The sequence below is a fragment of the Pithys albifrons genome, chromosome 9, assembly GCF_047495875.1.
Source record: "Pithys albifrons albifrons isolate INPA30051 chromosome 9, PitAlb_v1, whole genome shotgun sequence".
Lineage (NCBI taxonomy): Eukaryota > Metazoa > Chordata > Aves > Passeriformes > Thamnophilidae > Pithys > Pithys albifrons.
In genome coordinates, this window is record NC_092466.1 from 15,803,055 (window position 1) to 15,822,688 (window position 19,634).

The 19,634-nt window shown below is 50.0% G+C and overlaps 2 protein-coding genes across 3 annotated transcripts in view; both read right to left on the minus strand.

The window, feature by feature from the left end:
* Positions 1-121: 121 nt before the first annotated feature.
* Positions 122-11,575, minus strand: CPN1 (carboxypeptidase N subunit 1). Of its 2 annotated transcripts, XM_071563479.1 has the most exons (9): positions 11,042-11,568; positions 7,879-8,075; positions 7,086-7,241; positions 6,435-6,617; positions 4,846-4,957; positions 4,367-4,506; positions 3,980-4,079; positions 2,307-2,425; positions 122-442 (listed from the first exon to the last, which is right to left on the minus strand). In XM_071563479.1, the coding sequence occupies exons 1-9, from the start codon at positions 11,262-11,264 to the stop codon at positions 311-313; spliced, it is 1,362 nt and encodes a 453-aa protein (XP_071419580.1). In that variant the 5' UTR covers positions 11,265-11,568; the 3' UTR covers positions 122-310. The 2 variants fall into 2 exon arrangements, with proteins under 2 accessions (XP_071419580.1, XP_071419581.1); XM_071563480.1 differs by lacking the exon at positions 3,980-4,079 and having other exon boundaries at positions 353-442; positions 11,042-11,575.
* A 4,441-nt stretch (positions 11,576-16,016) lies between these two features.
* Positions 16,017-19,634, minus strand: part of ENTPD1 (ectonucleoside triphosphate diphosphohydrolase 1) — a 30,885-nt gene continuing 27,267 nt past the window's right edge. The window contains exon 10 of the mRNA XM_071563888.1: positions 16,017-19,572. Coding sequence (XP_071419989.1) covers positions 19,366-19,572 — 207 coding nt within the window. The 3' untranslated portion in view covers positions 16,017-19,365. The remainder of the gene's footprint in view (positions 19,573-19,634) is intronic.

Sequence of the window (19,634 nt, forward strand, 5' to 3'; positions counted from 1 at the left end):
TGGGAATCTCAGGTGGGCTGTAGGGACTGCATCCAGAAGTAAAGGGAGCAAAACTCTCCAGGATGGAGAGAATGCGGAAGAACTCAGCACACGCAGATATCAGACACACTGCCCAAGGAAATGTAGCCCAGTCCCATTTTGTTGTGAATGACTTCACAATTTGATCAGAGATTAAATATTACTTCCTTGTTTAACAACCTAGTAATTTGGGCTAGTTTCATGCTGGACTGTTGAAAAGTTCACTGGCTGGAGTCATCAGCCAGGCCTTGTGTAAACGGCTTTCCCCAGCTCTCAGGCAAGTGAGCTGTCCTCATCTTTGGGTCCCCCGGTGGGTGGCTCTTGGCACAACCTTCTTCTGAACGGCTTTGTTGTTCATGCGTGTGCCTGAGGCTTTACGCTCTGGGGGCTTCCTCACTGCTTCTTGTTTGAGCTGGAAATGCACCTGGACAAAGAACAAAAATAACTGCGTAACAACGGTGCATGTGCTCTGCTGGCTCAGATGTCTGCAGGACCTGCCTCTAACGCTTGCCTTCGAAGCTGATTCTGGGGCCAGGACAAATAATAAGGGGCCTCAGCCAGTGTTAAGGGAGCTCAGTTCTTAAAGCAGATGGAAACTGTTTTTTTTTACTGTGGAAGATGTTGTATAAACAATGCTTGGCTTTCTTATGCAGAGAGTTGCTTCTGTGGCAATATGATGTCCTAGGATAGTTTGGAAAAGGAGCTGTGAAAGGCAAGGGACTGACCTATGCTCTTTCTCCACCTTTTCTTGGCAGAAACTAGAGACATAGCATTGCGTTGCATCTCTGTGAATATTTAATACACAGGATGTTTTCAGACAGACAGTTCTTTTTCCATTGCATCTTGTTAGCTGAATCTTGCTTTATCAGTATTTAATTAACCAGTTCTTCCAATAGATCCAGGCAAAAAAAAATCAGGAAAGAAACCTCCATCCACTACAGCCATGCAAACAGGTACAAGAGGGAGAAGAGAACAAAGAACATGCAAAACACAGCATCAGATAAATGGGGAATGGGGAGATCATACAGAAAGGTGAAACTGGAATGGGGTTGTATGGGCTTCCTCGGGGAGGGATGGAGTGAAGAGTAGGTATGGGAAGTACTGCAGAAAGGGGCAGAGGAAGGCTGCTGTGAGAGGAGATCTGAAAAAATCAGACCATCAGGGAACAAATCAGTCCTCTACAGTAACATAGTAAAAAGAAAATGTATTTTAAAAAGGAAAGTAAAAAAGCTGGGTGCTTAACCTAGCAAACAAAGGCTAGGACTGGGCTCTTGATAAATATACCAGGGAAGAAATACCAGGGAAGAAGAGTAGCTATTTAAAGCACAGCATTGGCATAAGAACAAATAAGGACAAACTGACCATAAATAAACTTAGGATGAAAATTAGAAGGTTTCTAATCCTGAGAAAAGGGTAGTTCTGGAAGAACTTCAGAGGCTGGACAGAGTGGGATGAAGAGATGGATGGTGGGAGAACAGCCACAGACTATTTACAGCAGAGCCTGACCCGCATACATACAGCAAAGCAAATGATGTGCCAGGATACCACAGATGGGGGGTTCCTGCCGGTCCTTACAGCAGGCTGCATTTTTGGTTCCACCATGTTCACAAGGCAATAGCACAAGCAGCGATCAGCACCCACTGTTTTTATAACCAATTTCTAGTTGTCAAGCCTGCCCCTCTGAAAGGTACTGTAGGAGACACAGCAGTGTCAAGAGCACTTTATCTCCTAAAGGTGCTTGGCTTTCTTTGTTGGTACCCAGTTCCCAGCTGTCTTGGGTGCTTTCAGCAGACAGAAACGCAGACTTCAGCCTCTTGCTATGAGTTTGATAATGTGTTTGGACCCAGGCAGAATGCAGATGATATGAGAGCGCTGAAAACCTCAAAGCTAGGGGGATAACTGAAGCTCAGGGAACAGATGCTCTCTCCACATCATCTCATCCTGGAGAGTGCAGAGGACAGAGCGAAAGCTAAAGAGCAGCAGTCCCAGCCAGCCTGGAGCTCCCCCCATGGCCAAGAGGCAGAGGGACACAGGAGCTGGCATGGCAGTCCAGTACGCCTGCGAGCCATCAGTAAGGAATTGAAAGGCACGTGGCATTGTCTTCACCATGATCCCCTCTGTGAGTTGCGTGGAGCTGTGTCTGCCAAAGCAGACAGCCTATGGCCACTGGCAACGCTCTACAACCCATCTCCTTTCTCTACTGTTCACTAGGCATCCCCTACTGCATTCCTTTCTCACTGGGGTGAAGATATTTTGAGAAGCCCTCGTGACTATGCAGACTGACTCACCAATGAAGGTGCAGCTGGGCCCACTGTTGTTGTCACCGTCTGGGGCTGGTACCCCTCTGCAGAGGCTGTGACAGTGTAAGTGCCAGGCAGCAGCAGCCGGAAATAATCCCCCATATCACCTGGAATACAGAGTAGGAAGAGAAAGCACTCAGGATGTTCAGGGAGCAAAGCTAAAGACATTCCAGTTGTTCTTGCTAAGGTACTTCCTCTGGGATGTGTAGCCTTCAAAACCCAGACATTTTTATTCCAGACATGTTGGCTACTGCAAGGCTGGATTCACACTGGTACACTGCAAGTGATGTCTCATTAGTGCCAAGGAGGAGAGGTCAGTCTGCAACTAAACACCAAATGAAAGGGGACTGTACAGCAGCACTGGCTGTGCCCGTGTAGGGAGACTGCAAATCTGAGTGCTCGCCAGTCAGATGACAGCAGACCTAAGGGCAACCACAGCTCCAGTCTGACTCCTTATGCATAACACAATCTGTAATTCTTGTCACACACAATTCTGCCACATTTGGCTTAGCAGGGTTTTAGCTGCTTATCAGCTCAGCTGCTCCCCGATTCTCCCTGCATAAGAAAGCCTCAGGGAGCACTTCGATGGACTGTGTACTGGGGTAATGTTTGTGGCCATCACGGTTTACTTCCCAAAGACACTAGCTGTGAGAAATATGCCTGTGCATCCTTAACCAGAGAGGACTTAGGAAAGGCTAGGAAAGACAGAGGCAAGATCAGAAACAGAAGACAGCTAACAGTGAGGTAGCATCACATTATTTATCACTTGAAAATTTGAGTATAATCTCATCTGTGGAACTGGATAGGTATTGCAAATTGTTTCAGGGTGCATCAGGGAGCGCAACTTCACTGTGAAGGTGGTACATCCCTGACACAGAACAGTAGAAAGGCTGTAGAATCTCCATCCTTGGGGTCAGTGAGAATTGGCCAGAGGGAGCAATGACAGATCAGAGCCCATGCTGGGGACAATCCTGCTCCAAGCAGGAGGCTGGACAGGAGACACCAAAGGGCCCTGGCAGCCAGCTCTTCTGCAATTTCTTCCACACTCCCCTTTCCTATGTAAGTTGGCAAAATTTGGCCAATATTACAGTGTTACTGAGTCACAGACGTACAGCCGTGAGGAGTTTTGATTATTCTGTAATCTGACCTCTGAAGAGATGTAATACTGGCTATTTTCTGCAGCCAGTCTGTAATGTTTGGTCTGTTTGGAGAAGGGTGCTCATGAAAAGGAGGTTAAAATTGGCCAGCAAAGGAGAAACAACTACAACTTGTATAAACTACAGTGGCACTTCATTCTCAGTCTAAACTTGTCTGGCTTGAACTTTCAGTCTTTCATCTTATTCTGCCATCATGTTCTTTGCTATTCATTGTTTCAGCTCTTTGTAGACAGTCAGATGCTTGAGTTGAATATCCCCTCAGATAAAACAGAAGCTGTGTTTCTGAAGTCCTTTACAATAAGGTTTGCATTCTAGTCCTCGCCTCTTGTCTTTCCTAAGGTTTCCTAAGCTCTCTCTGGTTAAGGATGCGCAGTGTCTTTGGGGAACTAACCACGCTGGCTACACGTATTACAGCCTTACTTGCTAACCTCCACCCACATATCCAGATAGCCTCCAAGAGGCTGTATTTAAAAGGGACAGCATGCATGGGGACCAGTAACCCACCAGAGGTGATGTCATGGCTGATTCCCTGGACAGAAATCACTGCTCCTGCAATGCCATTGTTGTTCTCGTCTGACACCAGCCCTTTGATGCCCTGGTGAACCTGGGAGGGAGACAGACTGATGGGTCAAGGGCCCTCCTTTGCCCAAGAGGGTATTGCCAAGCAGTGGAGGAGGGCAGAGCTCTGGGGACAACCCTACCTTTCTTCATGCCCTTGGCTCCCCTAGTTAGCCCTAGCAGAGCCAGGCGCACTTTGAGTGACACTAACTAGATCACCCCATGAGCTCCATAATCACCTCCCTTTCTCCCCTCGTGCCTACTGGTTCCCTACCACTAGGGCCCATGGGGACCTGAAGGAGAAGGGTGTAGGTCTCAGGACTGACCCCTTACCTCTTCAATAAAAGAAACAAGGGCCTCCCGGTTGGCCATCCACTGCCGCTCAAGGTCCTCCTTGGGGGGAAACTTGTTGCAGCTCAGTTCCAGGGTGATTTCAAAGCAGTTGGTGTAGAGGTAATTGAAGTCCTGCATGCCTGGAAGAGAAGAAAAGCCTGTTGCCAGGGTGTGGCCCCCTTTCCTCCCCGTGGCCATGTCAAATACACTAACAGATTAATGCTTCCTTTGTCCAGCAGCACACAGCAGGTCTCTGCAGACCTTGACTTTTTTGTGCTTTTTTCTCAAGCTGCTTCCAGTATTCCTAAGACATTTCCTGGTCTGAGATGCAGATACCAGAATGGTGTCTAGTGTTGGGCACAGTGCTATTGCCACACTCCTTTCCCAACCCATGCTACCCTGAGGTTTCTTGTCTATCCCTTCACCTCTCTTCAGCTCAACATTTTGCTGTGGTTCGGGCTCATTTGCCCAGCCCTTACCTTTGCTGAGCGAGTACCAGGATGCCCCATTCGTGATGCCATCGGCAAAGTAGTCCCCACAGTTCCAGCCACGGTGCATCCAGCCGTGGGCGTATGAGTAGGTCTTGGCCAGCTAGAGGGAGAGCAGCCAGTGTCACTGCTCCAGCCCCATGTGGCTGGGGAACCTGCCTGGCTCTGGACAAAACAGGCTCCCTCCTGCACAGGTTTCAGTGAGGAGCAGGGGGGGAAGTCAGACAGGAGAGAGCTCTTCCATTTTACTGCCACAAAATACAACATGAGGTGTCCAGGATCTCTACAAAATGTATGCAGATGAAGGCGAATGAGGAGGAACAGTTATCTGGTAAGCTGGAAGCTTGCTGATGGCACAGGCGGCTTCTGCCCTGCTCCCACTGAGAGAAGGGGAGCAGAGGACACTGGGCCCATGCAGGGACACTCAGTCCCATGGATGCTGAGCCCCACACAGCAAATGGCACTAACAGGGGGAGAAGACAGGCAAAGAAAACTAACCATTACCAGTCCTGGTGCAAATACTATACAGATCAGGGGAATTTGGATTAGCAAAGAGTTTGGACAACTTCTGGCGCTAGCAACCACTTGTTTATTGTGCTTATTAACGTTACTGCTTATTTTTAGACATGAAGGCAGAGCTAAAGCTGCATTCAAAGCCAGTCCTTTGCACAGGGCACAGTTTAAGAGAGACTGGCATCTACATTTTCTAATGCATACTCTATACCCTTTATTGTCAACAGGAAAACAGTTTGCTACACTTCTGACTCCTGAGGTTATGTGGGTATCATTAGCCACGCCCCAGACTGCAGTCTTTTTACATCTCGGTCTGAGCACAGCCTTGATCCCAGGAGGTCCTGGCAAGCCCCTGCACAGATTCCGCTTCAGGAGAATGCGGAACTCCAGCTCAGACTTATTTTTCTTATTAACTGCTCTGATGCAGACTTGCTTTTTTCTTGTGCTGTGTATTTCCTAATGGAACCAGTGACTTAAGGCATTGTTTTCTGGGATAATGGAGAAAAACCACAGGCTGCAGCTAGTGCTCACAGGATCAGCAGCATGGACTGATGCATATGCTGATGTCTGCCTGTGCTCCCAGTGCTCTTGCTGTTTGTTGTATTTCTTGTTCTTCACCACATGCAAGCCCCTGCTGGGCACCCACCTCCCTTATCCTGCTCTCAACACACCCTGAGCCAGACCTTGCCACCTCTCTAGGCAAAAAATCCTATGCATGCTAAGATGGTGTGGCAAGGCTGGGGGAGGCTCCAGCTCTGGAAGAGCAGGTTGGTATTGAAGACATCAGTAGTACTGGGGTTATGGGGAACCCAAGCATAGCACATATGAAGAAGGCACTCCTGATGGTTAAGACTGGACTGTCCTTGTGGTACGATGGGCTAACAGAGGGACTGCTCTGACCTGGCTCACAAGCCAATTGATGGCAGAAATGCTGCAGTCTGATAATGTTTTTTCCAACACATTTCTTGGCTCAGCTCCTGCATGACACAGTGACCAGAGACTCCCATCCAGCTTCCAAACACTGCACCCTTCCAGAGAATGCACTCACCCTACATGGTTGTGCTCACCTTCTGAAACAACTTGTCATCAGGGGTAGGAGTGTTGACCGTGCGCCGGTGGCTCCTGAACCGCTGATCTTGAGACTTGTCATAGGGGTAATTTGCCACCACTGCTCCACCGTGCAGATTGGCTGAGAGCACAAAGTTGTAGCTGCTGATCCACTGGATCACAGCCAATGTCTCTGGCTCCACCTGTAAGAAGAGGAGACAGGGAGAAGAACTCAATCACCTCTGGGCCTGCTGCTGCTTCATGCCAGGCTGAGGTGTGATCAGTCATGTCAGACCCTGTCCTGCAATGTGTCTGTTGCAGACTTTGCAGCTTCCTCTGTTCTCCACATGATACACAGAGCAGGCTCCTCCTGTGCATAGCCTGCTACAGCTGTCCTAGAACAACCCCAAAACCTGAGACACGGGCATCAGCCAGCATGTGCCACCTCTTCTACTCTGTGCATTGCAACCTACTGCCCAAGATGGCTGTGATGCCAGCCTCTCCTTCTGGCAGAGGTGCAAATTGTGATATGGGACCAGGATTACACCATTTCTCTACATGTAGAAGGCTCAGAGGAGACAAGCACTGTGCAAGCCCAATAACTGCATTTGCTTGCATGCTGGGACACTCTAAGAGGATGCTGTAGCTCTCACAGCATCCCAGACTGGTACCTGGCTTTTCCAGTTGTCAGGCAGTGGGATGTGGTGATTTGGTCCACTGATTTCCCTGCTGTAGTACATGAGTGTGTTGAGGTCAGGGAAGTTGCGGTTCAAGTCCACTCCATTGGCATTGTTCCTCCCTGTCAAGTATCCATTGCTGTCCGGGCCCTGCAGGGCAAAGGTGAATCACAGGGGTGAATACAGGGTGGGTGCAGGCAGGTTGGGTGTCACAGAGGCAGGGACTGGCCACTGTAACAGCACTTCAGTGCCTTTGAGTCACAACATGTGTTATTGCTGGCAAGACAATAAAGAATATTGGTACTGACAAGGAAAGTCAGTAACAATATCTTCATTTTTCAGAGTGACAGAGTAAAGCACAAGACAAATAAACAATTTGCCTTAACTGAAAGAGCCACAGATCTCTCCCCAAAGTCGAACAGTAGAAAGAAATTCGTGAAGACTTTTGGGAGGACTAGGGTGCTTACTCCCCCCCATCTCTCATGTCCCTGCCTGTTCCTGACAGTGGCACTCAGCTGCCACCACCCCAGTCTGGAGCAGGCAATTTGCAGTGACCTTCCTGTGACAAATAACTTCTAAGGAGAGTAAGATGGTGTAGGAAGTTTTCTCTGTCAGCTTCCAAGGTCACCTGTGGCAGGACATATTGAGGGGACATCAGTTGAGGGGACAAATTTGGCAAGGCATGAAAAGATGCCTACTGCTTCTAACTGTGGTGAAAGCGAACCCACAGGGATTGGAAGGGCTTTCTGCCCCTACCCGGCTGGAGAAGGTGATTGCTGCCTGGTACCTGCTTGGCAGCCACTTCGTACCCGTCAGGGTTCATGGAGGGCATGATGTGGATGCGCGTGTCATGGATGAGGCGCGTGATCCGCTCATTGCCCCGGCGGTACTCCTCGCACAGGAACTCAGAGAGTTGCAGCAGCAGCTCACGGCCCAGCACCTCGTTCCCATGCATGTTCCCAACATACTTGAACTCTGGTTCCACTGGAGAGAGTGAGAGAGTGACACCATCAGCCAGGGCTGGGACAGGGAGAAGAGCAAATTTCTACCACAGGGAGCCCCAGGCAAGCCCAAGGGACACCCAGTAAATAGCATGAAATGACCTTGGAAGATGCAAACCTCAGTGAGGGAGAGTGGGACAGCTGTCATATGGGCTCCCCTCAGTTTTGCAACAGCACCCCTGGGAGCAGCTCAAACTCCCCAACAGGTTGCTTTGGGCCTTTGGAGCACACAAGAGGAGTATTTGCAGGTGGTTTGGCTTTTGGGTTGGGGAGAGACAGCACAGAGGGACCAGGAAGCACTGACAGGATTGCTCCCTGAGCCCAGGCCTCACAGTAATGTGGTGGGTGGCAGTGGAGGGGACAGGTCGTTTCTCCCACCTCTGCTCTTCCACATTTACTTTTAGTGCCTCTCATCGGTATGGCACATTCTTGGCTCTGCATACTTTAAGGTGCTTTTTATTACCCATAAGGCTAACAGCAATCCCTGGCTTGGGTCGAGATGTGCTCTTTGACTAGAAGAGCACAGTCACCTCTGACTGCTGTTGTCAGCCCCTCACTCTGAAGCTGGTGAGAGGCAGCAGCAGTTTCCTCTCTCCCTCTCCTTTACCTGTCTCCCAGCTCCAAGTTTAGGGCCTTCGTCACCCTCAAGGGACAAGAGCCTGGAGAAAGCCTCAGCAGCTGAGTTGAATATGGATCAAACTGTCCCTCAGGCAGCTTCAATATGAGCAAAAAGATCTCTTTCCACTGACTTTTCTAAAATAAGGTCTCAAAATACAGACTTGGAGACCACAGGCAGGCAGTGCCCAGAGCAGGACTTGCTGCTTTGCTGAAGGAGAGGCAGGACATGTGAGGGATGGGTTATGCTTTCCCAGAGGGATTTTTAAAGCGGTTACTTGTGGGAAAATAAAACGCTGAATTGCAGGCTGGAGTCAGCAATGGTAGTATGAAAGACACCAGGGGAATTCAGTTAAAAAGGGAGCCTGACCATGACATGGAAGGGTCAGGATAAAAAAAGGGTGTTGTTACAAATGTTGGCTTGCCAGAGCTTGAGATTCCCGTTGTACTGTGAGTTTTCTGGCCACCAGCAGGGACCAGGCTTGCAGTGGTAGCGTGCAGCCCTGCTGCCATGTATGGTGTCCATGAGGATCCCTGGGGTAAAACGCATCGCAGTCCCTCATTGGGACTTGCTGCTTGCAAAAAAACCTACATCTTTGCTTCACAGGGAGGAGACATTGCATAAAAAAAAAATCTAACTCTGACTAAAGATTTTGCTTTTCCATATCTTAACTGCTGTGTCTCAGGGCAAGATACCAGAGGTGGGCAATATATTTTGACGTTGTTAGATTTCAGGGACATGAGAACTGATTTAATTAGATAATTCTATTATTAAAAATACAGAAAAATCCTGGGCACATGTGCAGCCTTTAAAAAAAAACAAGGTCTCAGCAGGGATTCTCTGTTTTGCTTGAGTCTGCAGCAGGACTTGTCAGTTTTTTTCAGTATGCAAACTCTTAAACTTTATGCACATGGACATACCAGCCCGAATTACTGTGTTTAAACCCACGGACTCCAGGCTTACTTTTTGGAGTTACTTTCCATATCCTTCAAGGAAACCCCCAGTTTCCCAAATTCCTTGTGCGACAAGCTGAAACTGCCAGCCTGAAGGTGGCCCATGCTGCAAGTAGGGCCACAGGTCCATGCTGCCTGCCTGGGGCAGAGGAGATAATCACTTCTTACAGCCTTTCCAGCTGCTCTCCTGTGGTTCTGCAAGTCTAAAATCCAGTGGTGCATTGCCAGTACCCTTTGCTCACTCCTTGCTTTGAATCAGCCCTTGATCCACTCTGGAGGTGCCCCAAATGTCAAACAGGTCTGTTGCAGAGGCGGTCAGGGTGGAAACTCTCCCATCCCACCTCCTGGTACTCCTGAAGATGATACTCTGGGCTGCAGGAACGGAGCAGTATGCCCCCATGCAGTGCATCCTTGGACAATCTACTGCCAGGCATAGGGTGCTGTGGGGTTTGTGGCGGCTGCTTCACTGAGTGAGGTACAAGTTCAGGTTCTGCTCACCCCTGCAGTGCTGCTGGCAGTTTTCCATGGGGCTAGTCTGCCTGAACTTGTTGGCCCCTGCACTTAGCCACATCAGCCAGGATTTGAAAAGGCAAAATATCATGCTTGAAGTAGGCAGAGCTCTGCCCTTATCTACAGCCCAGGGGCCCAAGGCAGGAATGCAAGAGAGCCTTGTCTGCAGCCCCCCAGGCCGGAGAGCCAGCCGGTCCCCTCGGCCACCCTGAGGCACTTGCCTGCCAGCAAGGTCTGGCTAGGCAGTGTCTCCATACTGCACAGGGAGCTGCCGAAGTGGCCATAGATTCCAAGGTTCCACAGGGCCACGTGGCAGCATGAGGAGATCCTTGAGAACAGCCTGTCACAGGGTCTGCACAGCCCATGGGGTTGGCAGCGCTGTGGGAGCCCAGCGCCGGGGTCCCTGCTCACTCTCCTCCTGGCTTTTAGATCTGGAGGAGGAAGGCCTGAACTCTTCCTTCCAATACTCAGCAGCAAAGGGCAGAGGGTGGGTGCTGCTTCTCCTCGCCTGAGCAACACTGTTTTGGGAGGGAGAGGATGGCAGGGCGATTGCGGCGCTGTGATGGACTCGCCTGGGTCCTCGCCTTAGCTTGCGCAGAAAGCTCAGCGCCCCGTCCAAAGTGCGCGCCTGGGCCGCGCTGCAGCCCACGCAAGCACAATGGACGCGTGCGGGCTGTGCGTTCGCGTCCCTGGGCTGGCTGCGGGGTCCCTGCTGGAGACGGCACTGCCTAACACCTGGGCATTCCCAAGTCAGTCCTGCCTGGAATGGGAGATACCCTCCACCCAGCGCCCCAACACTGCCGCGTGGCAGGGAGTGTAGCAACGAAGCCGGTCCCCTCCGAACCGCTGTCCCCATCCCCCCGTACTTACGGCGCTCGTGCACGCCCGGGGAGTCGCTGAACTCCAGCACGTAGAGGTGTCGGCCCTCGACGCTGCGGCCGATGCTGTAAATGCGGGTGACGTAGGGGCACTGGCTCTGCACGCGAAACAGGGCCTGCACCAGCTCCTCGTAGCGATGGTGGAGGAAGCTGAGGGCGGCCGCCCCCTCGAGCAGGAGCAGGGCTCCTACTAGGGGCCACAGCCACCGCGCCATCCTCCCGCGGCGCTGGGCGCCCGGACCCAGCTCCCAGCCCCGGCTGCCTCCCAGCCGTGAGCTTAAAGTGCAAACTCCAGCCAGCTCTTTCCAGCTGCCGAGTGCCAGCCCCCTGCACCTGCGGGCGGGGGGCCGGCGGGAGAGGGGCGCGCCGGGGCCCCGCGGCGCAGGAATGCTCCCCCCGCCCGTCCGCCCGCCGGCGAACCCGCTCTCCACCGGGGCAAAAGTGTTTCCCCCCGCTCCAGCTCACTTATTAACCGGACAGCAAACAGGACCCCGCAGCCACTGCCTGTCACTGCAGAAGAAGCGCAGGGCTGGAAAACTGGCTGCGGAGGGCGTCGGGGCTGCCAAGCGCACGGGGAGCAGCGGGCGGGGGAGAGGAGAGGGGGGCGGCGGGCGGACGGATGCCCGTCGCCGAGCTCTCTTGTGGGGCAAGAGCGGAGCGGGGTGGGGATGGCACCAGGGCGGCCTTACTGACCGCACGACTCCCGCAGCCCTGCCCGGCCCATGCCTGCCTGGCGCGGGCAGCTCCCGCCTCTCCTCCGCGGGGCCCGACCCCGGCTCCGCGCCGCGCCTCCTCTCCTGCCCCATTTCCCGGGGAAGCGGAGGAGACCCCGGGGGCTTCGTGGGTCCTCTGCCTCCGATCCGCTCATTCCGCGGTCCAGCTGCTTCCAGGATAATCAGAGGCAGAGACCACATCGCCCTCCGCACAGCCGCCTGCCCAAACTGCCGAGCTGGGACGGGATAGGGGAGGATAGGGCAAAGCGGGGTGTGATGGAGTTGTCCGCTGAGCGGGTACCAGCACGGAGAGCTCCACTCGGTGGTTTGGTATTGCCCTGCTCTGCTCTGGGAGCAGGCATGAGAAAGAGCTCCAACAGGCACTGGGTAGCAGCAGATTGCTCAAGAGCATAAAGTCAGACGAAAATGCCCTGCTGTCTAACAGAGCGTTGCAAACTGTTTCTGGAAATGGGGGAAGCTGGTTCCTCTCCACCCGTCTGCCACCCTTGTCCCTATGCTCTTCCCGCAGATGGCGCAGTTGCGAGAGGCAGCCTTGCTTCGCAACCTTGTCTCACGACGCTAAAACTCTGACAGGGATCTTTATTAGCTCAACTCTAGCACAGAGCCCAAGCACGAGCACAGACAAAAAAATTGCCATCGTGGCTGGACAGGCCGGGAGAAAGGCTCCCTTTGGTAACATGATAACAACAGAAGCTCTGCACAGGCCATGCTAGAAAGGAGCTCCTCCTGCCATCAGCTATGGGCTGCTCAGGATACTCAGTGCCGTGCCAAACATTTGCCTTTCCTGTAGCCTTGAGGTGGGGATCCATGCAGCATTGCTCCTATCTCTGTTGATGCCAAAATTCTTGGTAAATCGTACTGTGTCTGCTCTAGCTGCCTTATCCCCAGCAAAACATCCTCTACCAGTGCTGTCCAGCACCACCACTTTCCTTCCTGTTCTCCACATCTGCTTGGGCTGCTGACTGCCTTTCTACCTCAGTTTTCCAGGAAGAGCAGTGATAAAACCAGGGAGTCCCTGTTTACAGCCTCTAGATGCTGTTTATAGCCTCTAATGCAAACAGTACAGGCTGGTGGGCAAAGCACATGGGTTGCCTGCTTATGGCATGGCTTACTCAGACTTTCCCACTTTGATTATCTTCTGCCCCAGCCCACCTATAACAGTGGTCCTTTCCCTCCTTATCCATGTGCCTTCTTGGTCTTCTGACCCATCTGCACAGATTCCCTCCTCCTCCTGTCTTTAAAAAATATCCTTTTGAAGACATGACCAGAAAAAGAAAGAATAGTAGACATATATAAATATAGCAGTAACCATATTAATACCTTCTTCTAGTTGAGCTTCATCCCACCACACCCCTGCTTGTCAGCCAGTCTGAAAGCAACACACTGTTCAGGAGCAGGAAGGGCATTGCACCCATCTGTAGCCAGCTAACAAGAATTAGTGATGGAGATGACAACTTCTCCCAGCACACGTAAGAAACCAAGACAAAGTAGCTGAAGCTGTGATATGGGCATGGCAAGCATGGGTATGGTAGGACGGCTCTTATCTCTACAGCAAGCCAAGTCTGGTGGTATTTTGCAGAGCTGGCACTGGGAAATGTCCTCATCTCCTTTGCATTTCTGCTCCTAGGGCTGCTGGGCTCCTGTGGCGCTGCTCTCTCCCCAGCATTCAGCAACGAAGGCAATGTGAAAGACATGGGCAGGTTTCCAGCACTATCCAGTGTTACTTGGCAGCCAGAGTGCTAGGCAGGCAGGGCTGTAGTAAAATAGCACAAGCCCCATGTTTGGTCTGTTTACGCCCTCCCCTTTCCCCTCCCAGGCTGCTTTTCAGCAGCCTGGGACAGCACTGGCAGTGTTGGAACTACAGTGCTGCCAAGGGACACACGAAGAAAGCTCTCATTTTCCTATGGAGAAAAGCAATACATCAGAAACAACAGTAAAAAACTCCAAATGCTAGACCAGTAGAGCCTAAAAAAGGAGCCATGAGCAAAGTCTTGGGTGGGTGGAGAACTCATCTCAGGCACTACATAGCATAGGGATGGAGGCAGCCTGTTATCAGGCAGCAGGTTTAAAGCAAACAAAAGGAAAAAGTTTTGCACAGAAGACACATTAAAATTACTTTGTCAAAAGCTGACAGTTAAATGAATGCAAAAGAGGATAGGATGAACTCATAGAGAACAGAGGCACCCACAGCTATCAGATTCTGAAGCAATCATTTGATCATGAATTTCCTAAGCCCTTGATGGCTTGAATAGAAGGATTATGCCATTTCCCTAGCTATCCCTCTAAGTCTTCACCCACCACACAGCTGGACACAAATGCCAACACACGGCCTGTTTGATCTGACCTGGAATGACTGTTACACACTCTAGGAAAACAACATCCTAGTGAAGCTTTAATCCAATAATAAATTTAGACATGTTTTAAAACACTGATGAAAGCAGAAACAAACAATGTAAGATGTTAGAACTTGGAAACAGTGCAGGAAGTAAATAAAGACTGGAAATAAAGTTTGGAAAGTATGGCTAATACATCTGGGATGGATCATACACTCCCCACCCGCCACTCAGATGTTCAAAAGTGGAGAAATCTTGAGGCAGTGGGAGAAAGAGAAGAAGCAGGAATGCTCTGTCTGACAGTGGTGACGGTGAGAGGAATGTGAATGTGAGTCCTGTCCCCTCTGTTGCTGCACAGCTGATGGTCACAGGCAGCAAGGAGCCGATTGCTCTGGAGCCAGCTATGGAAAGATGCCATTTGATGGGCTCATTTTAGTTCTGACCATATTGTTACCAGAAGAAGACTGGAAAATTTGAGGAAAGTTCAAGTTAACAGCCTTAAGAATGAGCGAACTGTGGAGGGTGCACGCTGAAAGAAGAATAAAGACCATGACAAATGTTTGCCTTGACAGAGCTACAGCTGTGGCTGCACACAGAGGCACACAGCCCTGTGAACAAGGGACATGGGCCCACCGTCCTTCACTTGTCTGGCGGGTGTGAGAGGGTGGTCTGCAGTGCCAGCACGATGCCAGTGGTGCTTCCGGGGGGAGGGAGGGGGAAAATGTGGACAGAGGACTGCATCCATCCAGTTCACAGAAGGGGAGAAAAAACTGCTTTGGGAAGGTCAGGGTGAAGCTAAAGCAAGGAAAGTTGGGGTTTGGGCACTAGCAGCATTCCTGGGAGTGAGGCCACATGTATGAGGTGCCCACAGCCTGGGAAAGACCACAGTGCCTTACTCTACCAGGAGGGGCTGCTACCTATTCACTAGGAACTTCAGATTTGACCCAGGAGAACATCAAGGAACTGACAAGAGAGAGGAAATTGTATCTCAGGACTTTTCCATGTTTAGTGCCAGAAGCTCCATTCCACTACCGGCGAACTCCCATCTTCTAGAAAAGAGCACAAAAACTTTTCTGGCATCAGTTCAGAAGTCTTTATTATGATAAGCATACAGAGACTTGACTGTGTATTGAAACAAAGATCCATTTCTTCAGGATTGGACAACAGAAAGAAAACATAGCCTGGGTGGCAGGAACTGTTGTCCTCAGTGTGTCCACTCCCAGCCCTTCCTGAACAGGCTGTAGAGCCTGCAACAAAGCTGGCAGCCCTGAAGAGCCTGCACATCCTTCCTGGCACAGAGCATGGGAAGAACTGGGGTCCAGAGCTGCTCTCAGAGAAGCTGGAGAGCCATGGCCAGCCCCAACACTTCAAATCAGCCTCCCACTGCAGAGGTGATGGCCTCACTTCTGAGAGCTTTTTTTGAAGTGGAGTGTCTGCTGGCTTTGCTGTAGGGCTAGAGGAATCAGCTGTAGCCTGCGCACAGAGGAGAGGTAGCTTTATCATGGAGGAGAGCAAAGGGTACTTAGAGCCAGTGGTGGGGACCAGTTATTTCCTGCTGCAGGCACCCAGGCCCTCTCTTCTGAGAAGTTCTGATAGCTTTGCCCCACACTTGACACTTGGGTTGACATGGGAGAGCTCATAGAAGTCATCAGTTCCAGTAAGACCAGACTGCTCCTGCACTATCCAAAGCTATCAAATCCCCCTGCAAGAAACCTCCCCATAAATGGACCAACAGACATTTGAACCCAAACCAGAGACACTCATCTCAACTTGCTGCAGCACATCTCAGGGCTTCCTAGAAGCCCAGGAGAACTCTCTCTTCTAGAAGAGACCAAGTCCTGGAGTCTTGGCAGCTCAGCAGAGCTAAATAGCAAATAAATGTTTGCTAGACAAGAACACGTGGTGTTAAAAAGATGCTTTATCCCTGAAAAGCAAAACAGTACAGCAGCCAGTGGCCAGAAATTAAAGCCAGAAGCTATCAAATTAGAAATAAGGCACAGATTATCAGTGAGGCAGATCAACTGTAGTAACAAGAGAAGTGATACATTATTGCTGGCATATTTGGAAATTCCAAAAGACCATCATTAATAGTCTTCATGTACACATTGGATGGCTCTGGAACACAAAATTGAGCTGAACACAGCTGTGTCCGATGCAACACAGAAGCAAAGAAATGAATATTCATTAAACTTGAACTCTTTGACCAAGGATTTTCCATTAATGAAGTCCTGCAAAACCAGGAGAAATAGGGAGGAAAAAAAACATAGGCTGCTCTATGAAGGTTCACATACTGGCAGTGATATGCAAGGGTCCCATCTTGAAAGGATGCCTTCAGTCAACCAGTTCCTGGAGCTTCAGTCTGCTCAAGTGATATTTCAAATGACATGTCTCTTGTTACCTTAGAAATTCTAATTCTGGAGAGATTGATTTATAAATGGGATCTAAAAGTCATAAGGTTTAGAAGAAATCTAACGTATTTCGTATTTATCTTAGTTTGGGGCCTTTAGGTTGGACTCAAGTCACATTTAAAGCTTTAAAAAAAACCCAAAACTGAAACCAAAAAGGGAGATAAATCAGACAGGAGAGAGTAACTGAAGTCACCAGCTGCTCATCTGGCTCCAGAATCAAGATTTAACAATATTAATACTATGGGACTTGCAATAAAGATACAAAACATTGTGAAAACTCTCCCAAATTCTGTATTTGACCTTTTCCTTTGGCATAAACCCTTAGCAGGGACCAGAAAATCAGACTGGCACAACCTTTCTTTCCATGCCATCTTCCACATGAAGTTTCTGCATCAATTTCTGTGATGTCCTAATGGATCTGCCAGTTCCCATCATGGACACAACCAAACAGCTGCCAGATCCCCATGGGGATCTCAGGAGAGGAACTACCATTTCTCAGGTTTCCATGCTGTGCATGGGGGGGAAGGATGCAGCGTCACATGTGGGGAGCTTCTGCAGGGCGTCTGCTCCTCTGTGAAGACTCTGTATGCAAGGAGGGTGGCATAAGATGGGGTGTGTTACAAACAAGGCTGTCTGGGCAGCAGAAGCAGCTCTAATCACACATTTCTCCTGCATGCCTTCCAGCCATGACCAAAAACTACCGTTAGTCCCTCATCTACCTATGTTTGCTGAAAACAACTGAAGGAAGACTGCACCTTTAGCTGAATTCTCATATTGAGACAGTGATGCACAACGTGAGACTGTGGCTGTTCTGAAAAGCAACTGGGAAAAAAACCCAAGCTGCAATAGTCCAACAGGACAAAACAGCCTCAAACCTTTCTGTTAAGTGAGCAGACTTGGTCCTAAAATACATGAATGCAGAACATAGAGTACAGATCAAACCCAGAAGATATTTATACACACTACTAGCACTCACTGCTGAAAACTTTGGTGTCCCTATTTCAGAAAGATATAAAACTTTTAAAAGAAGTGGAGTCAAGAGCTACAAGTGAGGTCAGCACAGAGCACTTTATAAATTGAAGATCAATCTATTTAATATGATATAATGATAAACTTGAAAGCACCAACCAGGAAAATGAGATTTTAATAGCAGTTACTCAGTCCTTTGGAAATGGGCAGAACAAGATCCAACTGAAGCTGTAACCAGCTAATTCAGAGCAAAAATAGGACACAGATCTACCCAAAGATGTTAACACAGGACAGGGCAGATTCTTCCCTTACCTTGAGGCCCTTCAATATGTTAGGGCTTCTACTTCCAGGCAAGAAGTAGAAATAACTGAATGACATTTTCCAGCCTGAACTGTGCAGAAAGACAGGCTGAGAGAGCATGATAACTCCAAGCTCTGTGTCTGTGCTTGCCTAAAGGAGGTGTTGTAGGGGTTGCACATTTTGACCCCCTCTTCACTGCCTACACCTTTCCTCAGGGAAACAGGTGAAGGTATATGTTTGTTATGCCTTTTTCTCTACAATATCTGCTTTATTTTGACCTACAGCACTCAAAGGTCATTAGGAGAAGAGAGATCTGAGATTTTGTGGGAGGTAGACAGGCACCAGTGGTTTCTGAGTGTTTTTACAAAAATGGATTTCTGACTTACCTCTTTTTTTTTTTTTCTGTTCAAGAAATGGAAAAATGGAAGAAAGTGACTGGTAAACCCAATCAGTGGCATCATCCTAGTTGTTTGCTAGAAGCTTGTGAGTGAAGTATGTGCACTTACAAGTCCTGGGTCTTATGGCCATAGGATAAGCCTATGCCATGAGGGAAGGAAAGGGAAATTTTTACTAATTTTGCTGGTGGAAAGAGTGGTTCAATCTGTGCATACTCATGCTGGTTAACTGCTGCCAGCTGTCTACAGAAACATTACTTAATAAACATTTTTCCTAGATTGATGGCTGCTGTATTATCAGCAGAGTGACCCTGGATTGCTTTAGTGGGTCTATGCCTGTAGGTATGCTGGTCACACCAGAGTCCCTGTAGGTGTAAGCACTCCCTACTGGTCAAGGATCCTTGGCTAGTACAAGCTGTTCCTGTAAAAAACAGCAGTGCCTGGCTGGGAACTCGTGTCTTCATGTACCCTAGGGACATAGGAATGGCTCAGTGTGACAGTGAGCCAGCTTTGGTCCAGCAACAACATCAGGAAGACGTGGGAAAAAGGCTTCTTGCCACCTGCAAGCCTATGGTGGCTGATGACCACTGGCATGCTTAGTTTCTTCATCCTCGTTCCTTCTTTTCCCAGAGTGGCATTTGGGAGCCTGACCTACCTTCAGGGGCCAACCAGGTGCAAGTGCTGTACCCAGCTGTAGGGCTGCGAGAGCTCAGGGCACAGGGAGGTGAGCAGAGGTGTGCTGGTGTGGAAAGGGCTCTTGGGGACAACTTCAGCAGAGAAGGAGTAGGATCACTCTATGGGTGACAGCTCCCAAGAGCTCAGTGTGTTGTGTGACCCTGAGATTACCCTTGCAGGAGCACTGGCTCCCAGATTGCTGCCACTTTTCTCTTTATAATGGTGTGCACAAGGCAGAAACCAACAAACAGTGAAGTTTCATTGAATGAAAGTACAACCCATTCAAGGAGGAAACACCAACTTGTCTGTCCTTGGCAGAGAAAGGTGGCGAGCCTGATGTCCCAACATCTGTCAGTGCAAGTGTGAGTCAGAAGAAATAAATGCCCTTGTCGTACATTCAGAAGCTTCAGTGAGAGGAACTCTGCAGTACAGCCTGCTCTGCTGGGGTCTCCTAGCCCTGAGCAGCCAGGGTGACCTGGCCCCTCTCCTCTCCAGGTTCTTCCTAAACAATCCCCTTCTGCAGGCACTTGGGCTTGTGAAAGAGAAGCCAGGCAAACAGGAGCACAGACACCAGCACAAGGGAGCACAGCACCATCAGTGCCACATAGCTGCCATAGGAGAGAGGGGGCACAGCTGGCTCCTCTGCAGGGATCATGTTGGTCAGGTTCAGCATGTAGCCCAGGGTCCAACCTGCATCACTGCTGCCGATCTGAAACAGGAGGGGAGCAGAATCAGCCCTGGGAGATGCTGTTTGTGACATTGCTGGGGCAG